The 27,990-nt window shown below is 54.4% G+C and overlaps 1 protein-coding gene across 4 annotated transcripts; it reads right to left on the reverse strand.

Moving 5' to 3' along the window:
• Positions 1-15,861: 15,861 nt before the first annotated feature.
• AMPD2 (adenosine monophosphate deaminase 2) lies at positions 15,862-27,920 on the reverse strand. Of its 4 annotated transcripts, none has more exons than XM_039251101.1 (18): positions 27,823-27,920; positions 22,446-22,576; positions 22,080-22,210; positions 21,453-21,521; positions 21,233-21,344; positions 20,795-20,981; positions 20,412-20,553; positions 20,204-20,293; positions 19,821-19,950; positions 19,478-19,672; positions 19,258-19,389; positions 18,878-19,041; positions 18,509-18,635; positions 18,254-18,417; positions 17,857-17,977; positions 17,408-17,581; positions 17,054-17,164; positions 15,862-16,896 (listed from the first exon to the last, which is right to left on the reverse strand). In XM_039251101.1, the coding sequence occupies exons 1-18, from the start codon at positions 27,830-27,832 to the stop codon at positions 16,687-16,689; spliced, it is 2,400 nt and encodes a 799-aa protein (XP_039107032.1). In that variant the 5' UTR covers positions 27,833-27,920; the 3' UTR covers positions 15,862-16,686. The 4 variants fall into 4 exon arrangements, with proteins under 4 accessions (XP_039107032.1, XP_039107031.1, XP_039107033.1 ...); XM_039251100.1 differs by lacking the exon at positions 27,823-27,920 and adding an exon at positions 26,851-27,562; XM_039251102.1 differs by lacking the exon at positions 27,823-27,920 and adding an exon at positions 23,836-23,972.
• Between the last annotated feature and the right edge of the window lie 70 nt (positions 27,921-27,990).

Genomic DNA, 27,990 nt, shown 5'->3' on the forward strand with positions numbered 1-27,990 from the left:
TCCATTTCTTTGTGTCTTCTTCAATTTCCTTCATAAGTTTTCTATAGTTTTCATCATACAGATCTCTTGTATCCTTGGTTAGGTTTATTCCGAGGTATTTTATGGTTTTTTGTGCAATTGTGAATGGGATCAGTTTCTTGATTTCTCTTTCTGTTGCTTCATCATTGGTGTATAAAAATGCAACCGATTTCTATACGTTGATTTTGTACCCTGCAACTTGGCTGAATTCCTGGATCAGTTCTAGTAGGCTTCTGGTGGAGTCTGTTGGGTTTTCTATATAGAGTATCATGTTGTCTGCAAAAAGTGAGAGTTTGACTTCTTCTTTGCCAATTCTGATGCCTTTGATTTCCTTTTGTTGTCTGGCGGCTGATGCTAGGACTTCCAGCACTATGTTAAACAACAGTGGTGAGAGTGGAGATCTCAGTTTTTTCCCGTTGAGGATGATGTTAGCTGAGGACTTCTCATAGATGGCTTTTATGGTGTTTAGGTAAGTTCCTTCTACCCTGGATTCTACTCTTGAAATCATTATTGTACGATATGTTAACTAACTTGGATGTACATTTTTTAAAAATAAAGTAAAATAAATAAATAAATAAATTTTTTAAAAAATAAAGAAGGATCCTGTGTGTGTTTACTAATGATCCCAGCCATATTTATTGAGCGCCTATTACACGTCTACTGCATATACTTTCTCACTGAATTCTCAAAACATCTCTTTGAACAACATATTTCTTCCCCCATTTTATAGGTGAGGAAACTGAGGCTCAGAGAAATTAAGTAACCTGCCCGAGGACACCCAGTCACTGAGGTACATTTGACTCAGTCAACCCCAAGGTCTGGCTCCCCACAGGGCACCACACTGCCTACAAAAGGCTGCGGGGTGAGCACACAAGATTGGAGGATCCAGCAACAAGCCAAGACTGTTTGCAAACCCAGAGCTGACGTCAGATAAACTTGGCAAGTAAGCAAGGGGCCCTCACACGCCAAGCACAGTGGACGTTTCTTAGATGGCTTTGTGTCCTTTGTATTCATTATCTGCAAGAAACTCCACTTCGCAAGGCCAGGATACTTCAGTGTAATGTAGATCTTATCAACACTTCGAGTGGTGTAAACACAACAGATATGCCAGAGAGAGACCATAGGCCAGAAAGAATGTGCAGCAAACTTCAGAACAGTGCACCGGGGTCAAAATGGCATTGAGTTGCCAAGAGGCCCCTTGTATTAAATCTCAGGGCTTGCGGATAACCTGAGAAGATTCGGTGGAGTACGAAATACAAAGCATGCAGAGAAAGGGTGGGGCCAGGTGGGGAAGGCGGTGAGCCATATCGGGCAGGAGCCTGATCCGGCAGGAGCACAAACCCAGTTATAAGCTTGGCCCCAGGAGACGGAAGACGGCCTCACCTGCATCAGGAGGTCGGACCTGGAGCAGGGGAGAAGCAGGGATCTCCAGGCAGCGCAGGTGCTGGTGCTGGTGCTGTGGTTCAGGAGGCTCTGTCCCTGCTGGAGGGTCCGGGATTGAGGACCTGTCCAGAGGAGGGGCCGCGAGAGCTGGGGTCTCACTGGGCAAACGGATTCCAGGCAGACTGTAGCCTGGCTGAACACCGCCTGAGGAGAGGTCATGCGGGCTCGTGCAGAAGCAGCTGGGAAGGAAGGAGAGGCTGCGCCTTAGTGGTATGGAGGTCAAGGCACACTTGGGAGTCCCAGGTCCCCGAACCTTCATCTGGGAGACCAGGTCCGGCCCACCAGCCGCTGGGGCGGAGGCTTCTCACACTGGCCGGGCCCTGGAGGCAGAGGAAAGGCGGTGGGTGCTGTAGGTGGGGGTGAACTGTCTGCTCTCCGCTCTGCGCGCACCGCCTTCACCAAGGAAGGTGCAGTAACCTCTTTACTCTGGAGGGGGCGCAGGCTAGAGAAGCACAGAAGAGGAATCTAAGAGGCATCGTCTGGCTTCGGGTAAACAACGTGAGAAGGCTGGGGAACCCCGACACATCCCTTGTTTAGCAGGCTGCACGGGTACCGGGAGGGTGCAAGTTTAAGTAACTTGTGCTCTGTAAAGCCTAAGTCCTCGGCCCATTCCTGGGAAGGGCAGCCCCAGCAGCGCCCCTCAGTGGCCGACCGTGCAGCACCGCCCGCCCCCGGTTTGGCCCTGCGGCCCCAGAAGCCTCTAGGCCTCGCACAGAGCCCTGGGCGGCTCTTGGGAGGCTCGTTCGCGCAGCTCGGACCCAGGGAGGGAGACGCCCGTGTCCGCACTACTGGGACCGGCCACTGGGCGCCACCTCGAAACTGCTGCTCTTTGGGTTTTTCAGGTTCTTTGTTCAGGTAGGTAAGCCTCATCCCCATCCCCCACCCGCGGCGTTGCAGGAGACTGAGGCGTCCCTGGGGCATCCCTAGTAAGTGGCTCTCAGGGGACAATGGCTGCCCTTTACTGAAGAGCTGAAGGCCGGCCACTTTGCACGTACTGTCACTCCCTACCGTCTCCCACGCGGTGAACAGTATTATTTGTGCACCAGTAAGAAAACCGTGGCCGTGTTTCTCCTCACCTTTTTCTACCGACGTGAAATCCACATAACACGCAATGAAACGTTTTAAAGTGAGCGCTTCAGTGGCAATCCCTACATTCAGTGTTTGCGCCACCACCACCTCTAGTTCCAAAACAGCTTTGTCACCCCAAAAGGAACCCCGCGCCCATTAAGCAGTGACTCCTTCGCCATGATCCCCCTTCCTCCACCCCCTGGCAACTGGCGATCTGCATTTTGTCTCTTTGGTTTTAAGTATTCTGGGTATTGCACGGTAAATGCGGTCACATCCGACCTCTTGTGTCTGGCTCCTGGCTCTTCGCGTCATGCTTTTGAGGTTCAGGCCTGGGTCAGTACTCCATTCCTTTTTGTGGCTGAAAAATATTCCGTCGTAGGGATAGAAGGCATTTTGTCTATGCATTCATCTGTTGGGCTATTTTCACTTTTGGGCTGTTGTAAACAGCACTGCTCTGAACATGCTTTGCATGTATGTATTTGAGTACCAGTTCTCAAGTCCTGGCATGTGTCCCTGGGGCGGGATTGCTGGGTCAGATGGTAATTCTGTTTCACTTTTTGAGGAACCGTCACACCATTTCCCACAGTGGCTACACCATTTTACATTCCCACTGCAGTGCATGAGGGTTTCAATGTGTCCATGGCCTTGCTGACACTTGTTATTTTTCCCGTATCTTTGTTTGGTTTGGTTTTGTTTTTTAATTATACCCATCCTAGTGGTTGTGAACTTGTACTGATGCTGATTTTTAAAAGTGAATTAACTGAAGATTTAAAGAAAATTGTTAAGGGACAGTTGGTGGCTCAGTCGGTTAAGCATCCAACTTTGGCTCAGGTCTTCGGCTCAAGTCATGATCTCACCGTCTGTGGGTTCAAGCCCCACGTTGGGCTCTCTGGACAGAGAGCCTGGAGCCTGCTTCAGATTTCGTGTCTCCCTCTTTCTCTGCCCCTCCCCTGCTCGCATTCTGTCTCTTTCTCTCAAAAATAAAAATATTTAAAATTAAAAAAAAAAAAGAAAACTGTTAAGAAAATAATAGCATGGCAGTGTGTGGGTAGAGCAGGTAAGAGTGGCAACTCCAAAGCCTGTAGTTTGGAGGCAGAGAAACAGATGTCCAGCAGCGTGTCCCTGTCCTCTGGCCCACACTGCTGCCGGCTCCCGCAATCCGAGCCAGAGCCACCCTGGCTCTGCAAAAGGAGGGGCAGATCTCCTCTATCCCCTGCATGAAGGCGAGTTCCAGGTTGAGGCAAACCCCTTCCAGTTCAGAGGGCCTCCACTGAGTCTCCCATCTTCATACCGCAGACAGAGCCCACGTCACCTCTGCAGGCCCTGCCGTGGTCGTGTGCATAAGAACGCCCGGATTTGGATCGCCAGCTCGCCGGGTCTCGTCTGTGGGCTAGTCCCACCCTGACCTCTCCCCATGATTTTGGTTTTTAACTACTTATTAGAGTATGAAGTACCGACGTTAAGTCTACAATTTGATGTATTCTCACAAATTCAACTCTCTGAATAAGAAAACTCAGATAAAAACAGAAGATTATCAATACCCCCTAAACATCCCCCCACATTTGTACCAACCCAAGAGTAAGTACTAACCGACTTAAAAAAATTTTTTTTAATGTTTTATGTATTTTTGAGAGAGAGCATGAGCAGGGGAGCGGCAGAGAGAGAAGGAGACAGAGGATCTGAAGCCGGCTCTGCACTGACAGCAGAGAGCGCAGTGGAGGGCTGGAACTCACTGACCACAAGATCATGACCTGAGCCGAAGTCAGACACTCAACCGACCGAGCCACCCAGGCGCCCTACTAGTCTGACTTTCATGGATAAGTTTTGCCTTGAGGCTTACGTAGATGGGACTATGTAGCACATACTCTTTAGTGTCTGGCTTCTTCCATCTTCCATGGCAAATAAAAATGAGCCCCTCTTTGTGTATATATTGGTCATTTAGATATCCTCTTGTGTGAAATGCCTAACCAGGCCTTCTGTTTATTTTCTTTTTTTTTTTAATAAAAATTTTTTATGTGGTTTTTTTTTTTTTTTTGAGAGAATGACAGAGAATGAGCAGGGAAAGGACAGAGAGACAGACAGACAGACAGACAGAATCTGAAGCAGGCTCCAGGCTCTGAGCCATCAGCACAGAGCCCGAAGTGGAGACCAAACTCGTCAACCGCAAAATAATGACCTGATCCGAAGTTAGCCGCTTAACCAACTGAGCCATCCAGGCACCCCACTTCTGTTTATTTTCTGTTCTCTGTCTTTCCCTTACTGATTTGGAGTTCTTTATTCCACATACTAGCCTTTTATTACCCACTCTCATTCTGTGGTTTTTGATACATAGAATTTCTTATCCTTAATAGAATCTAATTGATCATTTTTCCCCATCATGCTTAGTGCCTTTGGTATCCTGTCTAAGAAAGCTTTGTATTCCATGGTCATCAAGATGTTCTTTTATATTTTCCTCCAGAAGCAGACCTTCAAGACATATGGAATTGACTTTCGTATATGGTGTGAGGTTAGAGCTGGCACTATTTCCATATGCACAGCCAGGTGACCCAGCACCAGTCACTGAAAAGGCCATCCTTTCCTGACCGCGTTTTGGGGTAAGCAATGATAGTTGTTTCTCTCTGAGTGAAAGCAGGGGTGAGTGGAAGGCATTCTTCTTTCTCTAAGTCTGGGAAGAGGATTGCACTTAGAACTATATCTGTCATAGCCACAGGGAAACAAATAGTCCCTAGCGGGAAAAAAACCCTGCTCAGGAGCCAGGAGGCTGTAAGGAAATGAAGGAAAAGCACCAGGGACTGACAGAGGCATGTAAGGGGGACATTCACAGGGAGTTCAGGGGATGAGGTGTGGTCTTGGCAGATTTGACACAGAAAATGGGGGCAAATAATTAACTGACTGGGTCACAGAGCCAGGGCTGCCCCAGAGAGCAGGGGTTGTTGACCGGGGCCCAGAGCTGCCAGCACAATCAGGATATCCCACGTGGAAATCTATGAGTGGATCTGGTAAGGCCCAGAACACAGGCCAGCCTTTCCCTTAGTGTCTGAGGGATCAGCCCCCATCCTGCCCAGCCATGACGGGCCCCTTGGCCACTTCATTCACAGAACCCAATGGAAGGAGGGTAGGCACAACAGGTAGAGCATTGTGCCACATCCCGGATCCACCACTTACTACCTGTGTGACCGTGGGAAGATTACTGGACCTCTCTGTGCCTTTGTTTCTTTCCCTGTGAATGGCAATAATAATAGTGCCTACTTCATAGGGCTGGTCTAAGGATTAAATGAGATCACACCAGGCCTATGGTAAGTGCTTAATAAATGTTAGCCATTGTTATTATCCTTGATAGCTAAATTCAGGCCCCCAAACTCCCTGCCAGTGCTATTTCCTGAGCACCCATAGGGGACAGAATGGAGCTGGATCTAGAACAGCGCAACCAAAGGGCCAGAATGTGCATCTCTCCAGCCTTGTCCAGAAGAAAGCATGTGCACATCAGTTGGCCCCTGGGCGGCTCTCCTACGGGAGTCCTGGCTTAGCCTAAGCCATAGCTCTCACTGAGGGAATTTATACGTGAGCCAGCCTGTCTACTGGACTGGGGGGACACAGGTGCCCACTGCATGAATTAGTGGATATGGGTGCCTGGAGAGAGTGCCCCAGCCCAGCCCCAGAGCCGGAACCTGCAGGCAGAAGCCAAAGCTGGTCTCACAGAGGTGTCCATACCGCCACCCTGTGGACAAGTCAGACACTGCAGCGGGCCTCCAGTTCAGGAGCAAGTTCAGCAAGAAGCCTGAAGGGCCACGACCACCTGGAGGGAGGGACACTCTTTCCTTATCCAAAGATACCAGCAGTTCTGTGAACTATCGGGGTCATGACTGCCCAGAGGGCCCACCTTTTCCTAACTCACACAAAGGTGACATTCGGGTGAGCATCAGCCCTGGGTTTGTGCATGACCCATGTGCCCAAGCAGCTTTGAAAGGTAGCTGGTGCACTGGGACAGGATGTGGCAGAGGGGGAGAGATAAGAGCCACGCACCTGGATCATTCACAGTGGGGACTCCAGCGCCCCAAACAGGAAAAGCCCCTGACCCCAGGGAAGCCTCAGCACGATATGTGCACCCCCTTAGCAGCACTGAGGCACCCGGACACCTCCGTGGGCCCTGAGCCGTGTTCAGCTACAAGGCAGCATTGGGGTGGAGCAGCGGTGACTGTAGCTTCATCGGATTTATAAGCTGCTGCAGGACGCTGCTGGGGACTTCGGGACGCAGCTGTGGGACGTCCTCCAAGAGCAGGTGCAAGAGCCAGTGGCATCAGTGGTAATACAGCCACTCATACAGCCTCAGGCTGCAGGTACCCAGGGACCTTGGAGCCAGGCTGCCGCCTAAGTCCTCCCGCTGATAAGAGCCCCTGAGTGATCAGGGAGCCAAAGTAGGCTGTTCTCTGCTCACCAATCTGTTCTCCCCAGCACGGGGCTGTGTTGACCCAAGGGATGGGCATCTTTTTCTAAATACACAAAGGCACTCTATAAGCTAACGTGCTCTGTCCGGGGGCACGTGGGTGCAGAGGAGGAGGCCCAGGGCCAGCGAGGCTGTACAAAACCCTGCTTCCAACTCACTGTTCACCAAGCCACTGCTCACTGACTTTGAAAAAACCCTATGCTTGGTACTATGAGTCCCCTGTTACAAGCTGAAAAGTAGCTTGCCTGGTCTGGTGCCCATTTCGTGCGAGCTGAGTTAGTGGAGGTCAGTTCCTGTGGACTGGTCACCTCCGGGGCCATGACAGATCGAGCATGTGACCTGAAGGACCGCCTCCCCCAGCTGCCTCATGAACCCCACCTCCATCTCCATCTTGACGTCTGCTAATATATTTCCCTGGCCGAGACCATACTGCAAAGCGGTCTCCCCTCTTTCCTCCTCCCCTCTTCCTACTTCTGCCTCAGCACCAGCCTCTCTCCCAGGCAGATGTCCTTTCCGGACTCTGGGATGTGAGGATAATGGATAATATCCATTATCCGCCATGGATATAGAACACCTTTACATATTTGTTTGGAACCCACCTTATTTCAGAAGAGTTTTAGTCTCCTGGTAGGAGTAAGCATACCCCTGTCCACCTCCTAAGGCTGTTGTTAAAAATTAAATGCGGAAAATGACAAAGCACAATAAGAGTGTGAAGTGGTTGCTATTTTCTCCAAAAAGGAATTAGCCCACCCTTCTCTGACACCACCCCCCCACCCCCCCCCGCCCAGTGGAGTTGCCAATGGTACCTCCATAATTCTCCTAGTCCTCTGGGCTGAACTCAGGCACGATATATGATTTTCTCCTTCCCCAGTATGGACCACTGGTTTCCAGTGTGGCTTTGTGAGTTTCACGGGTGCTCTGAGGGTCTTCTGTGTGCCGGCCACTCTGCTGAGAGCTGTGTGTTCGGCATTCAATAGCAACTCAGTAGACCTTCGTATCCCCATTTTACGAGAGAACTGAAGCTCAGAGTTCATATAATTTACCCAAGATCTCACAGGTGAGAAGTGAAAGAGCTGTACCACGAAATGGTGATTTTATTCCAGGGAACACAAACTCAGATACCTCCCCGGGAGTGTGTGGATTGGGCCAGGTGTAAGGCAACAGGGAATGGGGGTGGCCTGTGGCAATCGGGGTGCATGCCTACCTCAGGGCATTCACAATCTCAGTCTTTTGTCCAGCCGGTCGGCCGCCCTTGTATTAACCACTGGTCCTGACTGCCTCCCGGCACAAGCTGCTCTCCACCGCCACTGCCAGCACCCAGGTCCTCTTCACTCACACCTGGGATGCCACAGGAGCCTCCTCCTTGGCCTCCCTGCCTCCAACCTCTGCCACCGGCCCCCCCCAGAGCCAGACGCCATCCCTTCCCTGAGCACCCAATCCTACAGAGACCCAGCCCCGTAGACACGCGCCACTCACAGCCCACCCCCAGGGACCATCATAGAGTGGAAGGAACAAGGACTTAACAGGCGGTTCTGGGTTCAAATCTCAGCTCTGCTATCTGCCAGCAGGGTCACCTCGGATACGTTACTCAACCTCCTCGGCCCTCAGTTTTCTCTAAGAGGAGCACCGTGATGACAGCCGGGATGCAGCTCTTAGTCGCGTTAAATGTATTCATAATGGTGAAGAGTTCAGCCCAGTGCCAGCCCGGTATGCATTTACCCCACCATGGGAAACCCGCGGCGGGCACACAAAGCTGGGAAGCGGTTGGTCCTATCTCCCCTTTGTAGGTCTTGGAAGCCAGGGAGGACTGGGGACTTGCCCCGCTAATAAATGGGACACTCAGGTTTCAAACCCAGGGCAGTCTCTCACCTGCACAACGCAGACAGAAATGCCAGCCACATATGGTCCTGCATGGATCTCCAGAAGACGCCTTGCCTGTGCCAGGACCAGGTGCCCCGAGTCTGTGCAGCTGAGTTAGGGAGGCAGGAGGGCCAGAGCGCCAGCCTAGAGCAGAAGCTGGGCTGATCCTGGACCAGGAGCAGGTACAGGCCAGGGCCATTTCCAGCCCCTTACAGACCCTGATTCTTACAGCATCTGATTCTCAGACGCCCCACCCTCATCACCGCCAATTAAAACTCGCCCACATCCCTCATCAAAGATAACACTGCTTGAAATGTAACAGGGCTTTTACCAATTTGCTTCTGAAATTACTTGACTATGAGTAAGTCATTTAATTTACTATTGGCTATGATTTCTCTTCAATCGTTCTGCATATCCTGGAACTCTTGCCAAGAATCCAAGTTACAAATTGTTCTCAAATATAATGGCATTTGTATGGATACCAAACTTAACAGATATTAAAGTTGACACGCTACTTTCGGAAAGCACTTGATTAAACATTTACCCATTTTGATACGGTCTGTTTCGTAGTTTGCAGGTTCCCCCCCTGCCCCAAAGCTTTGCTTTCAGGGCTCTGACATTTCCCAGGCCTTTGAGAGCCTGCCCTGGCCCCTGGGTAGGGTGAGTGGATTTGCTCACAGAACCAGGGCAGTCGGAATGTTCCTGGCCTCCATACCCACAGGCTGCTCGGCGTGCCCGCTACAAGAACCCGGAGCACCTGGGCAGCTCAGTCAGTTCAGCATCTGACTCTTGATGTCAGATCAGGTCTTGATCTCAGGGTTGTGAGTTCAAGCTCCACACCCAGCGTGGAGCCTACTTACAAAAGATAATAATAATACCTGCCTGTCCAGGGCAACCTAATCTGGGCATCTTTATTCTCATCCCCAAAACAGAATGATTTGCCAAATGTTGGGTTAATGTGATTTATTACTTAAGGTTTCATTGGAGTTTCATAGAAGGAATTTACAAATGAGGCAATACTTGGATGGGGCAAATGTTCTGATACAGGGTTTGTAAGCTAGGATGACTGTCACCCTAACCAAAGACTACCACCCCCCAATGTGGGGGCACAGCCAGGACCCACCCCCCCTTTTCCATAACTGCCCCAGGAGGGGGCTCTGGGAAGGTGAATGTTTTGTGAATGTTTTGGGGCCTTTTAAAACACATCAGCTTTGTTTGTTTTTGTTTTTTATGAAGTAAGCTCTGTACCCAGTGTGGGGCTCCAACTCATGACCCCAAGATCAAGGTCACATGCTCTACTGACCGAGCCAGCCAGGTACCCCTAAAGCAGACCTGTGTTTCAGATCGCCCTGGCTACCCAGCCTCATTCCCGCCCCCCCTTCCCCCCACACACAAGGGCAGATGCCCTGACTCCCTATTACTGCGGAGCAAGGAGCAGAGGAGGGACGGCTGCCTCCCTCACACCTGCCAAGCAGGGCACGAGGAGGGGCGTGAGATGATTCCAAGAAAAGGAAAGCAGGCAGCAGGACCACATGGGAGGCGTCAGGGAGGGAGAAGGCAAGGAACAGACTTTTAGCTTGGTTTACACACTTTCATTCATTTCTATCAAAAAGCAGTAAAAAAATTTAAAAATCACATCTTGGACCTGGTCATTTCACTCATGGGCATCTAGACCAGGGGAGTATCTGTAAAGCATGTAAAGATAATAATAGCTAGTATTTACTGAGCACTTAATGTTTTGTATATATCCAGAGATGGGATTGACTGAATGAATCCAAAATAATCACACAAGGACAGTGCTATTATTATTCCCATGAACTAGGTGAGGAGTTGGAGGCACAGAGAGGGGAAGTGGTTTGCCTAAGGTCACACAGCCGGACAGCAGTGGAGCCCAAAATCAAACCCTGGTCGTCTGACTCCAGGGCAAACACTGTTAGGTAGCCATGACATTAGGCCATAGACATTTTTTTTTTTTTTTTTTTACAAATAGTTTATTGTCAAATTAGTTTCCACATAACACCCAGTGCTCATCCCCACAAGTGCCCTCCTCCATGCCCATCCCTCCTCCCCCCCACATCCATCAGTCCTCAGTTTTTGTCAGCATTCAAGAGTCTCTCATGGTTTGGGCCATAGCCATTCTTAAACAGAGAAGAGTCATGATGGTAAATTTTGGTGAGGTTTCCCATAGGACAGTGTGCAGTAATTAAAATGTATATAGGCGTGTCTCATTTTATTGTGTCTTGCTTTATTGCACTTTACAGATACTGCGTTTTTTACAAACTGAAGGTTTGCGGTGACTCTGCTTAGGACATATCGGTGCCACTTTTCCAAACGCTTTTACTCACTTATATCTCTGTGTCACATTTTGGTACCTCTTTGCAATTTTTCAAACTTTTTCATTAATATTGTTACATTTGTCATGGTTATCTGTGACCAGTGATCTTTTATGTTACTATTGTAACTGTTCGGAGCATCACAAACCATGCCCATATAAGATGGCAGACCTAATCGATAAATGTGTGCCCTCTGAACTCTCTACCTACCGGCCAGTCCCATCTCTGTCCCTCTCCTCAGGCCTCCCTGCTCCCCGAGACACAGCCATATTGAAATCAGGCCAAGTAACAACCCTACGATGGCCCCTAAGTGTTCATGTGAAAGAGTCATACATCTCCCACTTTCAGTCAAAAGCTAGAAATGATTAAACTTAGCGTCAAAAGCCAAGAAGTTAGGCTTCTTATTATAAGCAAGTTGTACCTGCAAAGAAAGGTTCTTGAAGGAAATTAAAAGTGCTCCCACAGCAAACACATGAATGATAAGAAAGCAAACTAGCCTTATACATGGAGGAAGTTTGAGTGGTCTGGATGGAAGATCAAACCAGCCACAATATTCCCTTAAGCTGAAGTTAGGGACTAATGCAGCTGGTGACTTTAAGAGGAAGCCAGTGCTCGTGTAACATTCCAGAGGCCCTAGGGCCCTTAAGAATTAGGCTAAATCCACTCTACCTGTACTCTGTCAATGCAACAACAAAGCCTGGGTGACAGCACATCCGTTTCCAACATGCTTTACTGAATATCTTAAGCCCACTGTTGAGATCTACTGCACGGAATAAAAAGATTCCTTTCAAAATATTACTGCTCACTGACAATGCACCTTGTCGTCCAAGAACTCTGATGGAGATGGACAACGCGATTCATGTTGCTTTCGCGCCTGCTAACACAACTTGCGCTTTGCAGCCCATGGATCAAGTCATTTCAACTTTCAAGTCTTATTATTTAAGAAATGCACTTTGTAAGGCTGTAGCTACCGTAATAGTGATTCCTCTATCGGATCTGGAGGAAGTAAATTGAAAAACTGCTGGAAAGGATTCACTATTCTAAACGCCATTAAGAACATTCATGATTCATGGGATGAGGTCAAAATATCAACATTAATAAGCGTTTGGAAGAAGTTGAATCTAGCCCTCATGGATGACTTTGAGGGGCTCAAGACTTCAGTGGAGGAAGTAGCTGCGGATGGGGTGGAAGCAGCAAATGCCTAGAATTCGAAGTAGAACCTGAAGATGGGGCTGAATGGCTGCAGTCTCACAATCAAACTTCAATGGACAAGGAACTGTTCTGATGGATGAACAAAGACGGAGGTTTCTTCTTTTTTAAACATTTTTTAATGTTTATTTATTTTTGAGAGGGGGGGAGGGGAAGAGAGGGAGACAAAGAATCCCAAACAGGCTCCAGGCTCTGCGCTGTCAGCACAGAGCCCGACGCGGGGCTCAAACATGGGAATGATGAAATCATGACCTGAGCCAAAATCGGACGCTTAACCACCTGAGCCACCCAGGCGCTGCCCCACAACAGTGGTTTTTTTGAGATAGAATCTGCTTCTGGTGCAGATTACGCTAGATTGTTGAAATGACAACAAAGCATTTAGAATATCACATAAACTTAGTTGATGGAGTGGTAGAAGGGTTTGAGAGGATTGACTCTAATTTTGAAAGTTCCACTGTAGGTAAAATGCTATCAAAGAGCATCACTTGTATAGAGAAATCGTTTGTGAAAGGAAGAGTCAATCAATGGGGCCAATGTCATTGTCTTATTTTAAAGACAATGCTGGGGCACCTGGGTGGCTCAGTTGGTTGGACATCAGACTTCAGCTCAGGTCATGATCTCACAGCTTGTGAGTTCAAGCCCCACATCAGGCTCTGTGCTGACAGCCTGCTTCAGATTCTGTGTCTCCCTCTCTCTCTGCCCCTCTCCTGCTCACCCTCTCTCTCAAAGATGAATAAACACTAAAACAATATAAAAGATTTTTTGAAAAAGAATTGCCACAGCCAGCCTAGACTTCGGCAACCACCACCCTGATCAGCCAGCAGTCATCAACATCCAGGTAAGACCTTCCACCAGCAAAAGGGGTGCCTTGCTGACAGCTCAGATGATGGTTAAATTTTTTAGCAATATTCTTAAATTAAGGTGTGTTGTCTGTTTTTTAGATATAATCTTCTTGCACACTTTATTAAATAGACTGTAGTATAGTGTAAACATAACTTTTATATGCACTTGGAAACCAAAAATTAATTCAACTCACTTTACTGTGATGTTCATTCCCTCGCAGTTGTCTAGAATCCAACCCACCATATCCCTGAGGTGTGCCTGTATTTATGAAGACTATTTTAATAAAATGTAAACTTATGTTAAAATATTTTAGGAACACAAAATTATACATATTATGATCTCAATTCAAAAATGTCTCTTTAGGGGCACCTGGGTGGCTCAGTCAGTTAAGCGTCCAACTTCAGCTCAGGTCATGAGCTCACGGTTCGTGTGTTCAAGCCCCGCGTCGGGCTCTGTGCTGACAGCGCAGAGCCTGGAGCCTGCTTTGGATTCTGGGTCTCCCTCTCTCTCTCTCTGTGCACCTCCCCTGCTTGTGCTCTGTCTCTGTCTCTCTCTCAAAAATAAGTAAACAGTAAAAAAAAATTTAACATAAAAAACCCAAAACTGTCTTTTTAGAAAAGAACCTAAAGGAATATATATTTGTATTTAAAATATATAAATAAATCACAGACATACAGATGATCTATATGTTGAAATTGGTGGATTGTGAATGGATTTTCTTCTTCCCATTTTTCTATTTTCAAATTTCTCTAAATGAAAATTATTTTCTTTTCAGATAGGGAAAACCTTAAGGCCTTACTGTCTTAAAATTACTTGGTCTCGGTAAATGTTTAAAAAGAGAAAATTCTGAGAAACCAAAAAACCAGAAACAAGTTGTTTTTTAAAAAACTGAAGAAGTTCCTGAGAAATTCTTTAAACTGGTAGTATTCTTGGGCCGCCTGGGTGGCTCAGTCGGTTAACCGTCTGACTGTGGCTCAGGTCATGATCTCACAGTTCATGGGTTTGAGCCCCATGTTGGGCTCTGTGCTGATGTCTCAGAGCCTGGAGCCTGCTTCAGACTCTGTGTCTCCCTCTCTCTCTCTCAAAATAATAAGTAAACATTAAAAAATATTTTTCAATAAAAAATTAATTGGTAGTATTCTTAGGGCTAGGCCTCAGCACACACTCAGAACATACTAGGGGTGAGAAAATGGAATGGATTTCGTTATATGGAAAAGCATCGTTCCTTGGGTAGACGAGGCCCAGTGTGGGGTCGGGAAGCCCTAGACCATGAGCTCCCTGGCTTCCAATCCAGGTTCTGCCACAGGCCACTTGCACCTCCTGAGCCTGTTTTCCCGAACCAGAAATCAGCCAGAGTGGTACATTTGATTTCACCATATACAAATGGCTAAAATGAATTGGCAAAGGATGCCTTCTGGAGACTGAAGGACCCTTGTCTTGGCTGGGAGTAAGGCTGGTGGCTAACGGCCCTCAGGGGCCAGGGGCATCAAGAGAGGTTCTGCTCAGAGGCACTGGGTGAGGTGCAGATGCAACGTCTGCCGAAGGAGAGGCAGGGCTGGGGCAGAGCCAGCTGACAGGAGGGGAGGCAGCCAGCCTCCTGCTCCCTCACCAGGCCCTCAATTACACCCGCCCCCGCTGTTCCCGGGCTAATTGTTTCTGAAGCGCAAGCCCATCCATCTCCCTACTTGGCAGCAACAGCATCCACAGGCTTCTCTGTCCCCAACCCAAGATCCTGCGTAGCACAGGGCACATCCTGCTTTTCTCCTGCACTTGGGCAACCCACTCCAGCAACCTCTGTGCCTCAGGGGGTGGTCTGGAGACTGCACTGAACATGGACTGAAGCCAAACTGGGGAAGGCTGGATCCCGAAGGCACAGGCTTGCTGCAACCCTTAGAAGAGAAGGTGCCAGGGAGCTTGCATGGTCCGTGCCATGCCCCCCACCCACCGAATCAGGACCGCTGAGGGTAGGACCTGGAAATGGCATTTTATTTATTTATTTAAAAAAAAAAGTTAATGTTTATTTTTGAAAGAGAGGCAGAGCATGAGGGGGGGAGGGGAAAAGAGAGAGGGAGACACAGAATCCGAAGCAGGCTCCAGGCTCTGAGCTGTCAGCACAGAGCCCTGATGTAAGGCTCGAACTCATGAGCTGTGAGACCATGAACTGAGCCAAAGTCGGACGCTTAACCAACTGAGCCACCCAGGCGCCCCTGGAAATGGCATTTTAAACAAGCTCCCCACAAAAGCCTGGTGTCCCAAGTTCGAGAACCACTGGCCTCACGTCTGCTTGGAAGTACATATTCCCACATGTACCTGGCTATCCTGAAAGGCTGGAAGTGAGGAAGTAGGAGGTGGAAAGGACGCTAGCCCCCCAAAGTGATACAAGAGGGGTATGCCCTGGACCTGGGGCCAAGTGTCTACTTCAGAGGGGGCAGGCTGGATGAGGGCCTGGGGTGGCAGAAGGGTCCCTGGGAGCCTCTCCTCCCACCCAGCTTCCCTCGTTAGTTTCCACGTGCACAAATACACATCAGCCAGGCCCAGGCCCCCCGTTTAGGGTTCCCTGTACCTCTACCCACAAGGCGCCTGGATCCACCCTCAGCCACCCCCACCATGACTCTCCCTCTCCCCAACAGATACCCCACCTGCCTCATTACTTAAATAATCTTTATTTCTCATGCACTAGGAAAGATGGGATTGTGTGAAACACTGCATTTCACAGCAAAGACTCCAGTCCAGAACACAACACAGGGGACCAAGTGGATTCAGGTCTGGCCAAAGCTCTGGGGACCACAGTGGGGATACCACCCCCAGGGCTGGTGACAGATTCAGGACCCTCCAGCTGCAGTGGCCCCAGATACAACACAGGGCGGCTGCCCCCCCCCCCCACAGAGGCACAGGAAGCTGACGCCCAGGGGCATGTAGGCCGGGGGAAGGACGAAGAAGGCTGCTAGGCAGTGACTTGCTGGAGGCGGTGCTCCAGCACGTGAGGCCCGAGTCCAGGCAGCCAGGGCTGTGACTGAGCTCTCGGCCCAACCCTGCCCACTGCGGCGCTGCTGGAGCCCCATAGACCCCCAGCAGGTACGCCCCGGCCCCACCGGACTGCTCCCCAGCCACATACACGAGACAAAATCTGCCCAGGCAGGACCCCCAGGGCTAGAGGGGCCAGCCCCCCTCAGCTGTCGCTAGCCCCTGCGGACACTTAGAGGCCCACAGGACAGCCAGGCTGCAGAGGTTCCTGGGACAGGGACATGGGCAGGGCGGCCCGCAGAGCTGGGCCTTCAGGCCCGGACGAGGGCAAAGCCGATTCTGGGCACTACTGCCACAGAGGTGGCACGGGGACAGAGCCAGGCTGGAGACATGCAGGACAGAACAACAAAGACCGGACACATGCAGACGCAACAGGGTGGGAGGGGTCTGAGGATGAAATGTGGCCGAGGTGCTGAGACGCAGGGGCCCCTGTGTGGGCCGGGCTCACTGAGGCCCCGGGCTTGTGGTGACACCAGCCTCCTCCGGGATGGTCTCCAGGGTCTCACTCTGGACAGCTTGCGTGATGAGCGCCAGCTCCTGGCACAAGGTCTCGTAGCGGTAGCCCACACGGATGTCCGGCACGTTAGTACGGCGGATGTCGTTGCCCTCGGGGCCCTCCTTCGTATAGTTGGGTCCCAGCCAGTGGCTCTTCACCTGCAGTGGGCACGGTGATCGGGAAGGCCTGCAGCCAGCTCTTAGGGGCCCGCCCCCGGCCCTGAACCATCCCGGGCCAGCACCCCTGGGACTTTCCCCAAGGCAGAGAAGGAGAGGAGAGGGTGGCCGCCAGGTGGCAGGCAGGTGGCTGTGGTACCTTGTGGGAGAAGCCGCTCATGAGCACACTGTTGCGGGCCAGCTCACACATGTCGCAGGAGCTGAGCTTCCACACCTGGGTGGCGATGCTATACTCCTCCATCAGTGGCTCCTGCACAGGCCCGTTTCCCTCAGACAGGTGCCCCTGGGCCGGCCACCCAGTCCCTGCCCACCCCTGCCCTCAGCCAGTACCGGCGCCCCATTCCCCCCCCACCCCCACCTCGGGGGTTTGCCATGACCGTTGCACACTGCACCAGCAGGGGGCAGCACCAGCCCTGAGACCCAGGTGCTGGGGGGGGCGGTGCCCTTTGCCTCCCAGAACCATGGCTGGCCTGGTCACCCTCCGGGCCCTGACCTTGGTGAAGTGGAACTGCAGGGGATCATCAGTGGACAGCGAGACCATGAGGCCACGGGACAGGTACTCAGGTAGTGGGTTCCGGTGGTAGCTGAGGAAGAGGCTGTTATTGCTGAGCGGGGACATGGCGATGCCGATCTGGGCCAGGTAATACAGGTACTGCAGGACTGGGGCCTGCACGGGCAACAGTGAGGGGGCCTGTCAGATGGCCTCAAGGCTGGGGAGGGCACCTGGGCCTGGAGGACACAGGCCCCAGGAGCAGGAGACGGGGAGGTATGAAGGGTCATTTACAGCCCAAATCCAAGCTAGGGCCTCCCTGTGGAGGCTAGGGATGAGGCAGAGTCCAAACTGGGGGTTTGGTGAGAAGGAAGATAAGCTGCTGAAGAGGCCCAAAGGGTTGAAAGGAAGGTGAGCAATTGGGAGGGGGCGCTGCGGATGCACATGCTGACCTTGCGCAGGAGCAGCCCGTGAGAGATGTTCTCCGCCAGCATGAAGGCCGACACCAGGTGGTGGATGGGCCCGGCTTCCCCACAGTGCGGCCTCAGCACAAACGTGTGGAAGCCCCTCTGCCTGGGGGCGCAAGGAGAACATCAGCTCCCGAGCCTGGGCTCCTGCGCTCCCACCCAGTGACTGTGTGGGCCTGGGAAAAGGGGCCAGGGCCAGGTCCTTGGCTCTGAGCGGTGAGCCACGGAGCCCTGGTGGCACAGAAAGAGCCCCTGGGTCCAGGAATTGGGGCAGGAGGAGGGGCAGGGCCCTGGCAGCCCCGGGCCAGAGCAGCGGGAGAGGTGATGGGAGCGGGGAGCCGAGGGGGGGTGTGTAGAGACCCCACACCGGTGGAGCATGCACCTGCGCAGGTGGTTCAGCATGGCCATGTTGGCAAAGGTGTAGTACAGGTAGTAGGCATAGGGTGGGTTGTCCTCCTCCACCCAGGCCTCGGGGAGAGGGCTCTCCAGGTTGAAGACGTGATTTTCGGGCTTAGACTCATCATCCACACTGTCAAAGCCGTCCACCTGGCACAGGACCCTGGGGTCAGGCCCAGAGCCGCAGCTGCACCCAAAGCAAGCCCCCCTCCCCACGCTCTGCCCCGCACTGCCCCCTCACGTGCTCCAAGAAGAGGTGCAGCTCGGGGTGGCTGGCAGGGTGCACGGTGGCCTCAAACAGTGGCAGGAAGATGTTCTCCAGCATCTCCTGGAAGTTGGCCAGCTGGCCCTTGGTGCGGTACACGTCACTGCAGGTGGGACATGCACACACAGGACGTGCAGGTCAGCGAGCATCAGGGCTCGGCCTGACATCAAAGAAGCGCTTCTGAGCCACACTGGGTGGGCCAGGCTGGGCAGACCATGAGTGGAACCGGGGGGTTTCTCTTCTGCTCACAGGGCTTGGCCGGGACGGGAGAGGGTCGGCCAAGGCAGGCCCTGGCCCCTCGAATTCCGCCCCCCCACGTTCCCTCCCACTCCCAGGGACACTCACAAGAGGCGGGGCACTTGCACCAGCCAGCGCACGTTAGGGGAGTGCACTTTGTGCCTCACGGCCCAGCAGGCCAGCTTGTCCCACTCATCCCTTGAGCGCCCGTAGATGGAGAGTCGCAGCTCCGCGTTCTGGTATTTGCTCTCCTCCAGGTCTGACATCACCTCCTGAGAGACACGCACGGGGCGGCCATTACACTCAGGCTCCCACCGCCCCTATCTCTGCACCCACCGTGTGTGCTCAGCTGGACGTCTTCATGCCCCCTACCAGTCTCCTCACTGGCCTCCCCCGGATACCAGGCTCCCACGTGGGCCACTGAAGGGCTGCTCAAGGCTGCTGCTGCCGCCCCTGCCACGCGGGACCTGGCAGCCACTCCTCCTCACCTTGATAATGTGGGCAAAGTACTTTCCAGAGACCCTGTTGTCCGTTTTGATGAAGATCTCTCGGAGGACAGACTCCCCAATGGGATTGTATTTGGCATTGAACTTGTCAAAGCGATGGAAGGTGTTTCTGTCCTGGGGAAGACAGGCGGGCCTAGGTCACCCCTGCCCCCTGGTCCACACACTGACCCAGCCCCTTGGCCCCTGTGCCACCGGGACAGACCGCATGCATGTCCAGCGTGTCCACGCTCAGGTCATAGGCAGTGAGATTCATGCTCTGAAAGACCTCCCGCAGCGTCTGCTCGCGGCCCTGCTCCACGTGCACGATCTCCTCCAGGTGCCGCTTCATCGCCCGTTTGATGAAGCGCAGCAGGTGCTTCTGGTTCATGCAGGACGAGGCATGGATGTGCGTGTCCACCTGGGGTGGAACAGGGCTTCTGGGTTCCCTCGAGGCCAGGAGAGCCTGGGGCCTGCGCCGTGGGCTGGTAGAGGACTCTGGAGAGAGTCCAGGCCCTGCAAGGGAGGCTGGGCAGGGGTGCAGGGCTGGGCACAGAGCGGGGGCCCACCTTGCGGATATTGTAGAAGTCTCGGTGTGGCACCTTCTTCTGCGCAGCCAGCTCCTTCATCTCGTTGAGCAGCACGTGCATCTGGAACTTGGAGCTCAGGTACTGTAGCCGACGATAGCAGAAGGACTTTCTGGGCAGGAAGAGAACAAGGCAGCGGCTCTAGGCCACAGAGAGGTCCCTGGGGAGGGCATGGGTAACGAGGCAGAGAGGGGAGGCGGGAGGGTGCAGGACTGAGATGCCCGGGGGCCAAAGACGGAGGAAAAGTCTAGTCACTCAGTGACTGTGAAGGGGTAAGAGAAGGTGGCAGGTGTCTGGGGCAGGGCTGAGGCTGGAGAACCCAAGATGGGAAGGGAGCCTAATGTCTGAGACAGGCAGAGACTCACATGGGGCCATTGATAATCAGGGCCATCAGCACATTGACATCTGCCACAAATTCTTGCAGGTCAGGGTACGGCAGCTCCATCTCTGAGCAACTGACACGCAGCAAGAGCTTGGGTGAGAGAGCATGTCGTGCCCCACGGAACCCCCCAAGCCAATGCAGCCCCCACAGGGCTTCCCCCCACCCCCCCAGCACTCCCCACGCCCACTTACTGATCATCAGTTTCCTTGTGGGTGTAGACGTGCACCACGCCCTGTACCATGCGCAGACCCAAGCCCAGGTCCCCAGGCATGGTGCTCGGCTCACAGTGCTCATACGGGTGCTGTTCCAGCGCAGGGGGGTGCACCGGGGCATCTGCAGGGGTGGGGAAGGTGGAGTCAGGGCCAGGGCTCCTCCAGGCCATCCGCTGCCCAGCCCAGAAGCTCCACAGAGGGCGAGAGCTCCTGCCCCTGCCTCCACCCATCAAGTACCAAGAGGCTGGAATGAGCCTGGGTGGGAAGAAGCAGGCAGGGTGGAGGTTCCTGGGCACCAAGCTCAGGGAGCCTGGGACACCAGGGCACCCAGAGAAGGAGCTGGCGGGGATGAGGGGTCCCACCAGCAGACACAGGCGTGTCGGGGCCCTGCTCATAGGTCCGTGTCTCCAGGGGCTTCTCAGCCAGCTGCTGCAGGTACCGGCGGGTGGTGGGACAGAAACTCTGCAGGGACAGGGCCATGTACTTCTCCCGGATAAAGAGTGCCCGCACCACACTCTTGGCTGCATCCAGCAGGTCTGTGAATGGCACCTGGAGACAAGGACATTGGGTCACACTCCTTGGTCTCAGACACACACCAGGCCCACCCTCACCTCTTACCCAAGGCCTTGACCCCAGAAACAGCACATCGACTAGCGAACAGCCAGACCCTTTGCCCCTCCAGCTTTTGAAATGAGAAAAAAGCCCACGCTAGCCCCACCCAGTTCTCAAGCCGGGGGAGCCCGCCAATGGGGCCCTGTGGAATTGAGGGGAGCGAGACCCAAGGCCCTGCCCATACTGACCCCACACTTCTCCTCGCCGGAGATGGTGACCCGCTGAAATTCCCGCTCTAGCACCACATCTCGGTCCCGCAGGCCCCGGTCACCTTGCCCCTCGCTCTGCTCCTTGTAGAGCCTACATACAGGGAGAGAGTACAAGGGAAGGGGCTGGAGCCAGAGGCGGGAAAGCCCTTCCCCACCCCCCACATCCCCACATCCCCCACGCCCCTTCTGCCCTCCTCACTGGAAGTCTGCGTCACTGTCTGTCTTCAGGAAATCTTGCTTGGCCCGAAGCAGGATGTCTGGCTCCAGCCTAGAAATGAGAAGGGCAAGAGGTCAGGCAGGTGACAAGGGACGGATGGCCCTTGTTCTCCGGTCCCTGCACTGTGCTGGCTGCTGTGCACGTGTTGTTCCTCGTGGCCTTGTGGGGCTGTAGAACCCTGCACTGTGCTGTCCTGCCCTGCATCAGATATGAGAAAGCACACCCAGAAGCTGAGCGGCATGTTCTACGCCACTCTGGTGGGCAGAAGACAGAACCAGAATTCAACAGCCCGACTCCAAAGCCTGTGCTTCACACCACTGCTCTATGCTGCTCCCTAGTGGGCCCCAGCGGGAGGACAGGACGGGAGAGGGACAGAGACGAGGCTCTGAAAGTGTCCCAACAGAGACGGAGGGACACTGGGCAGAGACGGAGGGACTCTGTGCCCCCTATCCTCAACCCTGCAGCTGTCAGGCTGTGTCCCCTCCCACCGCTGCCTGGCGGTGTCCCCCCACAACAATGGCTGCGGGCTGTGCCCCACCCCGCACCCCTGCAGCTGTCTGAATCTGCCAGTCCATGGCTGCCTGCTGAACTCTGGGGCTGGGGGCTTACTTGACATCCTGGCTGATCTGCCTCTCCAGGCGCTGCCTCCGCTCCTCCAGCTGCTCAATAGGACTCTCCTCAGGGAACTCGTATGGGGCACTACGGAGCTCGCTCTCAGCCAGGGAGCGGCTGAACAGCTCCTGGTGGGAGGGAAGGAAGGGTCAGTGTGGCCTAGACCTCGGCCGCTGGGCCCTCGCTTGCAGAGTCTAGGGATGGGGTGAGAGCAGCAGGAGCCGGAGGTACCTGGGAGAGGCTAGGGATCAGGGCACAGCCAAGCGTGAAGTAAGGGGACAGCTGAGATGGAGGGGTGTGGGGAGCAGAGACAGGGCACGGGGACAGCGGTGGAGGGACACAGGGGGAGGTGCCAGGCGATACCTCGGCGATCTCCTTGCATTTGCCATCCATAGACGTGCGTAGGTCGAGTGGGAAGTGCTTGAGGCAGGGGGCAGGGCCTGGCAGGGATCGGGCAGACTGCAGCGGAGGGGCCCCCAGCCCACCCCGAGCCTCTGTGGAGACAGTGATGCCAGGGTCAAAGGGTGGAGGGCAGGGCCTGTGCGCACCAGAAGCGCTGGGCCCCTGCAGGCCCCAGGCCCGCCCCAGAGAGAGGCCTGGGCTTGGAAAGTAGACAGTCCCCCCTCAGAGGCTGAGGAAGGGGCCTGCGTGTGGCCTCCAGAGGACCTCACCCTCACAGTCTAGCACAGGGCCCTTCACGCATCCCAGGCTCAGGAGTGGGGGTCCTGGGTCTGCCCCTAGAGCAAGCGGATTCCCTCACTCCAGGAATAAGAATCTGAATCCTGGGCTAGGAACTGCTGCCTCGGTGAGCAGGGGACCCCTACAGGCAGGCTGGCACACGTGTGTACACACACACACACACACACACACACACACACACACACACACACACTGGTGTGGGACTCATTAAGGACCTGGTGACCACGCCAGCAATCCCCAGCCCACAGCCGCCAGGCCAGGCAGGCCGGGATCAGACCCGCCTCTGGCCCCAGCAACCCTCCTCTCAGAAACCCAGGGCCAGCACCTGACAACCCAGACCTACAGAGCACAGGCAAGTCGCAGCTGCCACTTAGCTCTGAACTGGGGACCAGACCCTAAGGGAAGAGGAGGAGAGGAAGTGGAGGACCTGGTTGGCAGCAGTAACCCTACCTCCTCCCCAGTGGCCTGCCTTCTCCCCCAGGACCCCAGGGCTGCCAAGATGTGGCCTGGCCCCAGCCTGCCCCTCCCACTGCTGGCTGCCCCTCCAAAGGGAGCTGCCACAAACATCTGCGCCACTCGGAGGCCCCAGGATCTGGGCCGGAGGCCCCAGGGAGGGCCTGGGGACGGGAGTATCAGAAGCCAGGGCCTCTCCACATGGGGAACAGAACTCCTCAGCTGCACCAGCAAGAGGCTGGCACTAAAGGCCTTGAAGCTGCTAGTCTAGAGGGGCCGCCTGAGCTCCCAGCCAACCCCGAAGGACCCTCCCTGGGCTCAGCAGCCCCACCCTCCCCACCAGGAAGCTCTCCACACCCAGCTGGACTCTCCCCCCAGCCAGCCACGAAGGATATTCCCTTCCAGCACCGACCTTTCCCCTCTCCAGCGCGTCTTAGGGACAAATTGGAGGCTCTGCCCAGGTAGCATGTTTTAAAGTCTGTAGACCCACTTCACAACCCCCCCAGAGTTGGGCCCCAAGGCTGGACAAAGGGAAGAGGAGGTGCCTGCCCCACATCCAGGGCCCAGCCCCTGCTCTTCCCCATGCCTGCCTGGGTCCTACCTGCAGAGTTCAGGCAGCTCCGGCCAGCAGCCCTGTGCCCCTTGCCGGCCTGTTTGCTGAGTGGAGCTGTAGCCAGTCCCCTAGGACAGCTCAGGGGCCGGCATGGGCTGTACCAAGTGCAGCAACATGCAGGGGAGACCCTAGGATGACAGCGAGCAGGGGGCTAGGGAAGCCCAGGGGAGCCAGAAATCGAGGGAAGGAGCATCAGAGTTGGGAAATAAGAGGAACCAACCAGGAAGTGAACAGGGCCTTAACCTCTACAGCACCAGCGCCCAGCCTAAAGCGGAGCCCCCAAGGGGGTGGAGCAAAGTAGGCTGATAAGGGCTGGGCAGTCTGGCTGGGAGGGGCCAAGCCTCCTTAAAATGCACTACCCTTGGGGCACCTGGGTGGCTTAGTGGGTTAAGCTTAGGTCATGATCTCGCGGTTCGTGGGTTCGAGCCCCGCGTCGGGCTCTGTGCTGACTGCCAGCTCAGAGCCTGGAGCCTGTTTCAGAGTCTGTGACTCCCTCTCTCTCTGACCCTCCCCTGCTCACNGTGCTGACTGCCAGCTCAGAGCCTGGAGCCTGTTTCAGAGTCTGTGACTCCCTCTCTCTCTGACCCTCCCCTGCTCACGCTGTCTCTCTCTCTCTCCTAGAAATAAATAAAACATAAAAAAAAAATAAAATAAAATGCACTACCCTTGGGGATAGTGAGTGGGTAGGGTCCTCCTGGCCAAAGAGTAGGGGGGAGTGAAGTGGGGGTGAGCAGCTCTCATTTCCAAACCCAACAGCCCCAGGCCAGCTTCCTCTGCCCAGGGGCCTTGTTTTGCAATCCACGGTCCCCTGGGTCCCCTGACTATGGGGTTCCCTGGGACAAACAAAGCCTCTTCTTGAGAGAGAAGTTGGGTGGCAGTAAGGGAAGTGACTCGCTCCAGGTAGGGACTAGTTACTGAGCTTCTCTGCTGCCCAGGGGGCTGGCTCACGGCTGCCCAGACCTCTAACCCCATGGTTTCAAGCATATCGTTAGAGACAAACCGTCCAGAAGGAGAAGTGTGGGAGATAAGGGACTAGAATTTGGAGGACTTGAGTCTGACTCTGTTCCCACTTACTAGCACGTCTCTGCCTCCTGGAGGCTTCAGGTCCTATAATAACGGGGCGATAAGCGGGTCCTGCCCTGCCTCGCCACAAACTGCCATAAGGCTCAAAGAGATACGGCTCTGCAAGTATTCTGTAAAACACCATAATCTGCGATTATGAACTCCTGGGGGCCTCCAACACCTCCCAATTTCCCACCTACTAGGGAGGGTGAGAGCTTCTGAGGCCCACTTCAGGCCAATAGAAGCAAGCAGTGAAGGGCAGCAAAGAGAACAGAACTTGACAGGGGTGGAGATGGGGGGTGAAACTATCTCATACTTGGAAGAGGGCAGAGCAGGAAGAGGAAAGAAAGATGGGCACCGTTTCCACACACAGGGTGTAAGACAGAGCTCAGGTTCTTGCCTGCCCAAGAACCTTGATCCTACACAACTCCTCTCCACTTCCAGCCCCTGCAGGGGAGGCTGACAGCAGACCTCCAGGGCGGGTCCCTTATCAGGTCATCAGGAGTTGAATCATAACTTCCTGCCTCAGCAGGGTGGCCCCGGATCTCCCCCTGAAACGCAGGGGTGACCAGGAAAGGTTCCAGCAGCCAGAGCCATTCGTCCAGGCTGCAGGCCCCTGCCCAGGGCTGCTGCTGGGGTTCACTAGAGGTGGGCCTAGAAGACCCAGCTGCCAGCCTGCTGGTCCCTTCCTCTGAGTCTGTGCCCCTGCAACACACACACACACACACACACACACACACACACGTCCACCAAAAGCCAGAAGTGACTGCTCCCATCAACTCCAAAATCTTGCCACCTTACCTACCCTCTGACCAGGAGCCCCTCACTCACTGCCAAGACTGCCTAAGTAGGCAGAGAGGTGCCCGAGGCTTTGACCCATAAATATCAGATGCTCCCACCGAGTGACCACCCAAAGGTGTGCAGATCTAGCTGCACAGGGTACAACTGGGTACAATGGCCCAGACCCGGACACAGAAAATACAGACCCTCAGGACAGCGCTGACCTCAGGTCAGGATCTTCAATGGCCTAAGAAAAGACAGGCGCTGGGTGATCAGACTATAGGTACAGACAGCTGCTGAGGGGAGGGGAGAAAAGACGGGCATGACCGAGTACCCAAAATGGGGGGTGGTCCTTCCTTAGCCACAAAACCTGGGGGCAGCAGATGGCAGGTAGATAGCCCTCAGCAAGCACACACTCTGGCAGTCTAGCCCTCAGGGAGATGGTCACAGCCACTCCACGCTGCCTGCTCCAAATGGTGCAGAGATGTCTACCAGAATGGGAGCCAAACCAAAGAGTATCAGAGCACACACCGGCAGGCAGTGGCCCCAGCCTGAGCCCCCAAACAGGCATGGCCCAAGAACACCCCATACTTCTGAGGACACTCCCAAGACAGACCAGGAGTGGGCAAACAGCAAATGATGAGTCCCCAGCCCTGAGAAGCCTGAGAGCAACAAGCGTGCCCTATCATCAGACCCCAAGGAAGGGGATTCCAGATCTGGGGTCCTCGGAAGGGCACTAACCACAGGACAGCCCGAGACTGCCTGGGAAAGACATAGCCGTCAGCAGTGTGGCCGGCCCACAAATCAGTCAGTCCCACACATCTCCCTCTCCATTCACACACACTCCACATGCAAACAGTCTTAGCACATCCACATGCTGACACGTGTGCAAACACACTTCTTGCTGCACCTACGCCCACGCCCACTCCTCATTACAGAGGGCAGCACCCGCGACACGGAGCATAGAAACCTGTCACCCTCCACCACACCGCCCTCTCCACACCACCTCCCAAGCCGGCCGTCCCTGGGATGGAGGACAAGCGGCACCACCGCAGAGAGGGTGCAGGAGAAGGGGTACCCCCTCTGATGGGACCAGTAGCCAGGGCCAGCGGTGGTGGGGGAGAGCCAGTGGCTGAGGCTACGAAGCACACACTCACTCACCTGGTACTGCAGAGGAGGCCTGCAGGCTGGCCAGCTTCTTAAAGGGATATTTGGCCTTGGGACTGCCGGGGCCAGATGGGTTGGATGCCATGGCTCGCGCCGCGGCGATGGCGGGGGGAGTCTGAGCCGCACCAGCTGGGCCTGGCTCTGCCACATCCAACCCCTTCCTCTGCCCCGCCCCCAGCGGGAGTGACTGATGCAGGAAGCAGAAGCCCCGCAGGCGGAAGAGGCCCTGGCCACGATTTCTGATGTTGTCTAGGCAACCTCGGGGAGGGGGACCGCCATCCCCGCCTCTTATCCCTTCCCGTCCCTCCTCAGACCCCGGAGTGACGCGACTGATGGTAGCTGGGCCTGAGGGGTTGGAGGTGAGCCAACAAGATGGGGAAGGGCCAGTCCCTGGCACTCCACTGACCCCTGCGGGGGGTCTTGCCCCTTGCAAGGGATCTGGGGCAAAGGAGTCAAAGTCCGCGCTAGCTGGTCCAGCCAGCATAGGAGAAAAAAATCCTAATAAACAGGAGTCCAGCGCGAGCTCCCCCAAGCGCAGAACACATCTGTCTCAGAGCAGACACACTCCGTGAAAACCCAGCCCCTCTGGGACACAGTCCCCTTTTCTCTTCTCCCTCAGACTCCCAGCCCCAGGGGTAGCCCCGCTCTGGGAGGATGGGGTAGAACTGAGAATCCCGACCCAGTGGGGAGGAGCCTGTCTTGGGAAAATTCCACTGGCCGGCATCCGCTACCTTCTAGGAAGGCAGGGAGGCCAGGAAGCAGGGGCGTCTCTGGGGGGTCTGGCCAGGAGACCGAGCGACTTCTGACTTTTGTCTTTCCGCACCCGGGCTCTGCTCTCCCAGACCCGCCCCAGGAGGAGACGGCCACCTTCCCTAGGGCTGGGGGCTGGGCTGAGACCCCCACCCTCTTGTCACCCTGGCCATGTACTCCAGAGACCCTCCCCCCATCATAGGCACAGACACTCACCTGAGGCCATGCTGCTGGAGCCCGGAGGGGTCTGCGGGAGGCTGCCCGCCAGGGTCGGCACCAAGGGGAAGCTGGGGTCGCAAGGGAGGGGAGGAGGGCTGAACCCAGACCCTGGCCAAGTCGCTCCAAGGCCTCCTGCCCTGGCACTGAGACGGAAGAGGTAAGGGA

Source organism: Hyaena hyaena, unplaced genomic scaffold (genome assembly GCF_003009895.1).
Source record: "Hyaena hyaena isolate Hyena2069 unplaced genomic scaffold, ASM300989v1 scaffold_390, whole genome shotgun sequence".
Lineage (NCBI taxonomy): Eukaryota > Metazoa > Chordata > Mammalia > Carnivora > Hyaenidae > Hyaena > Hyaena hyaena.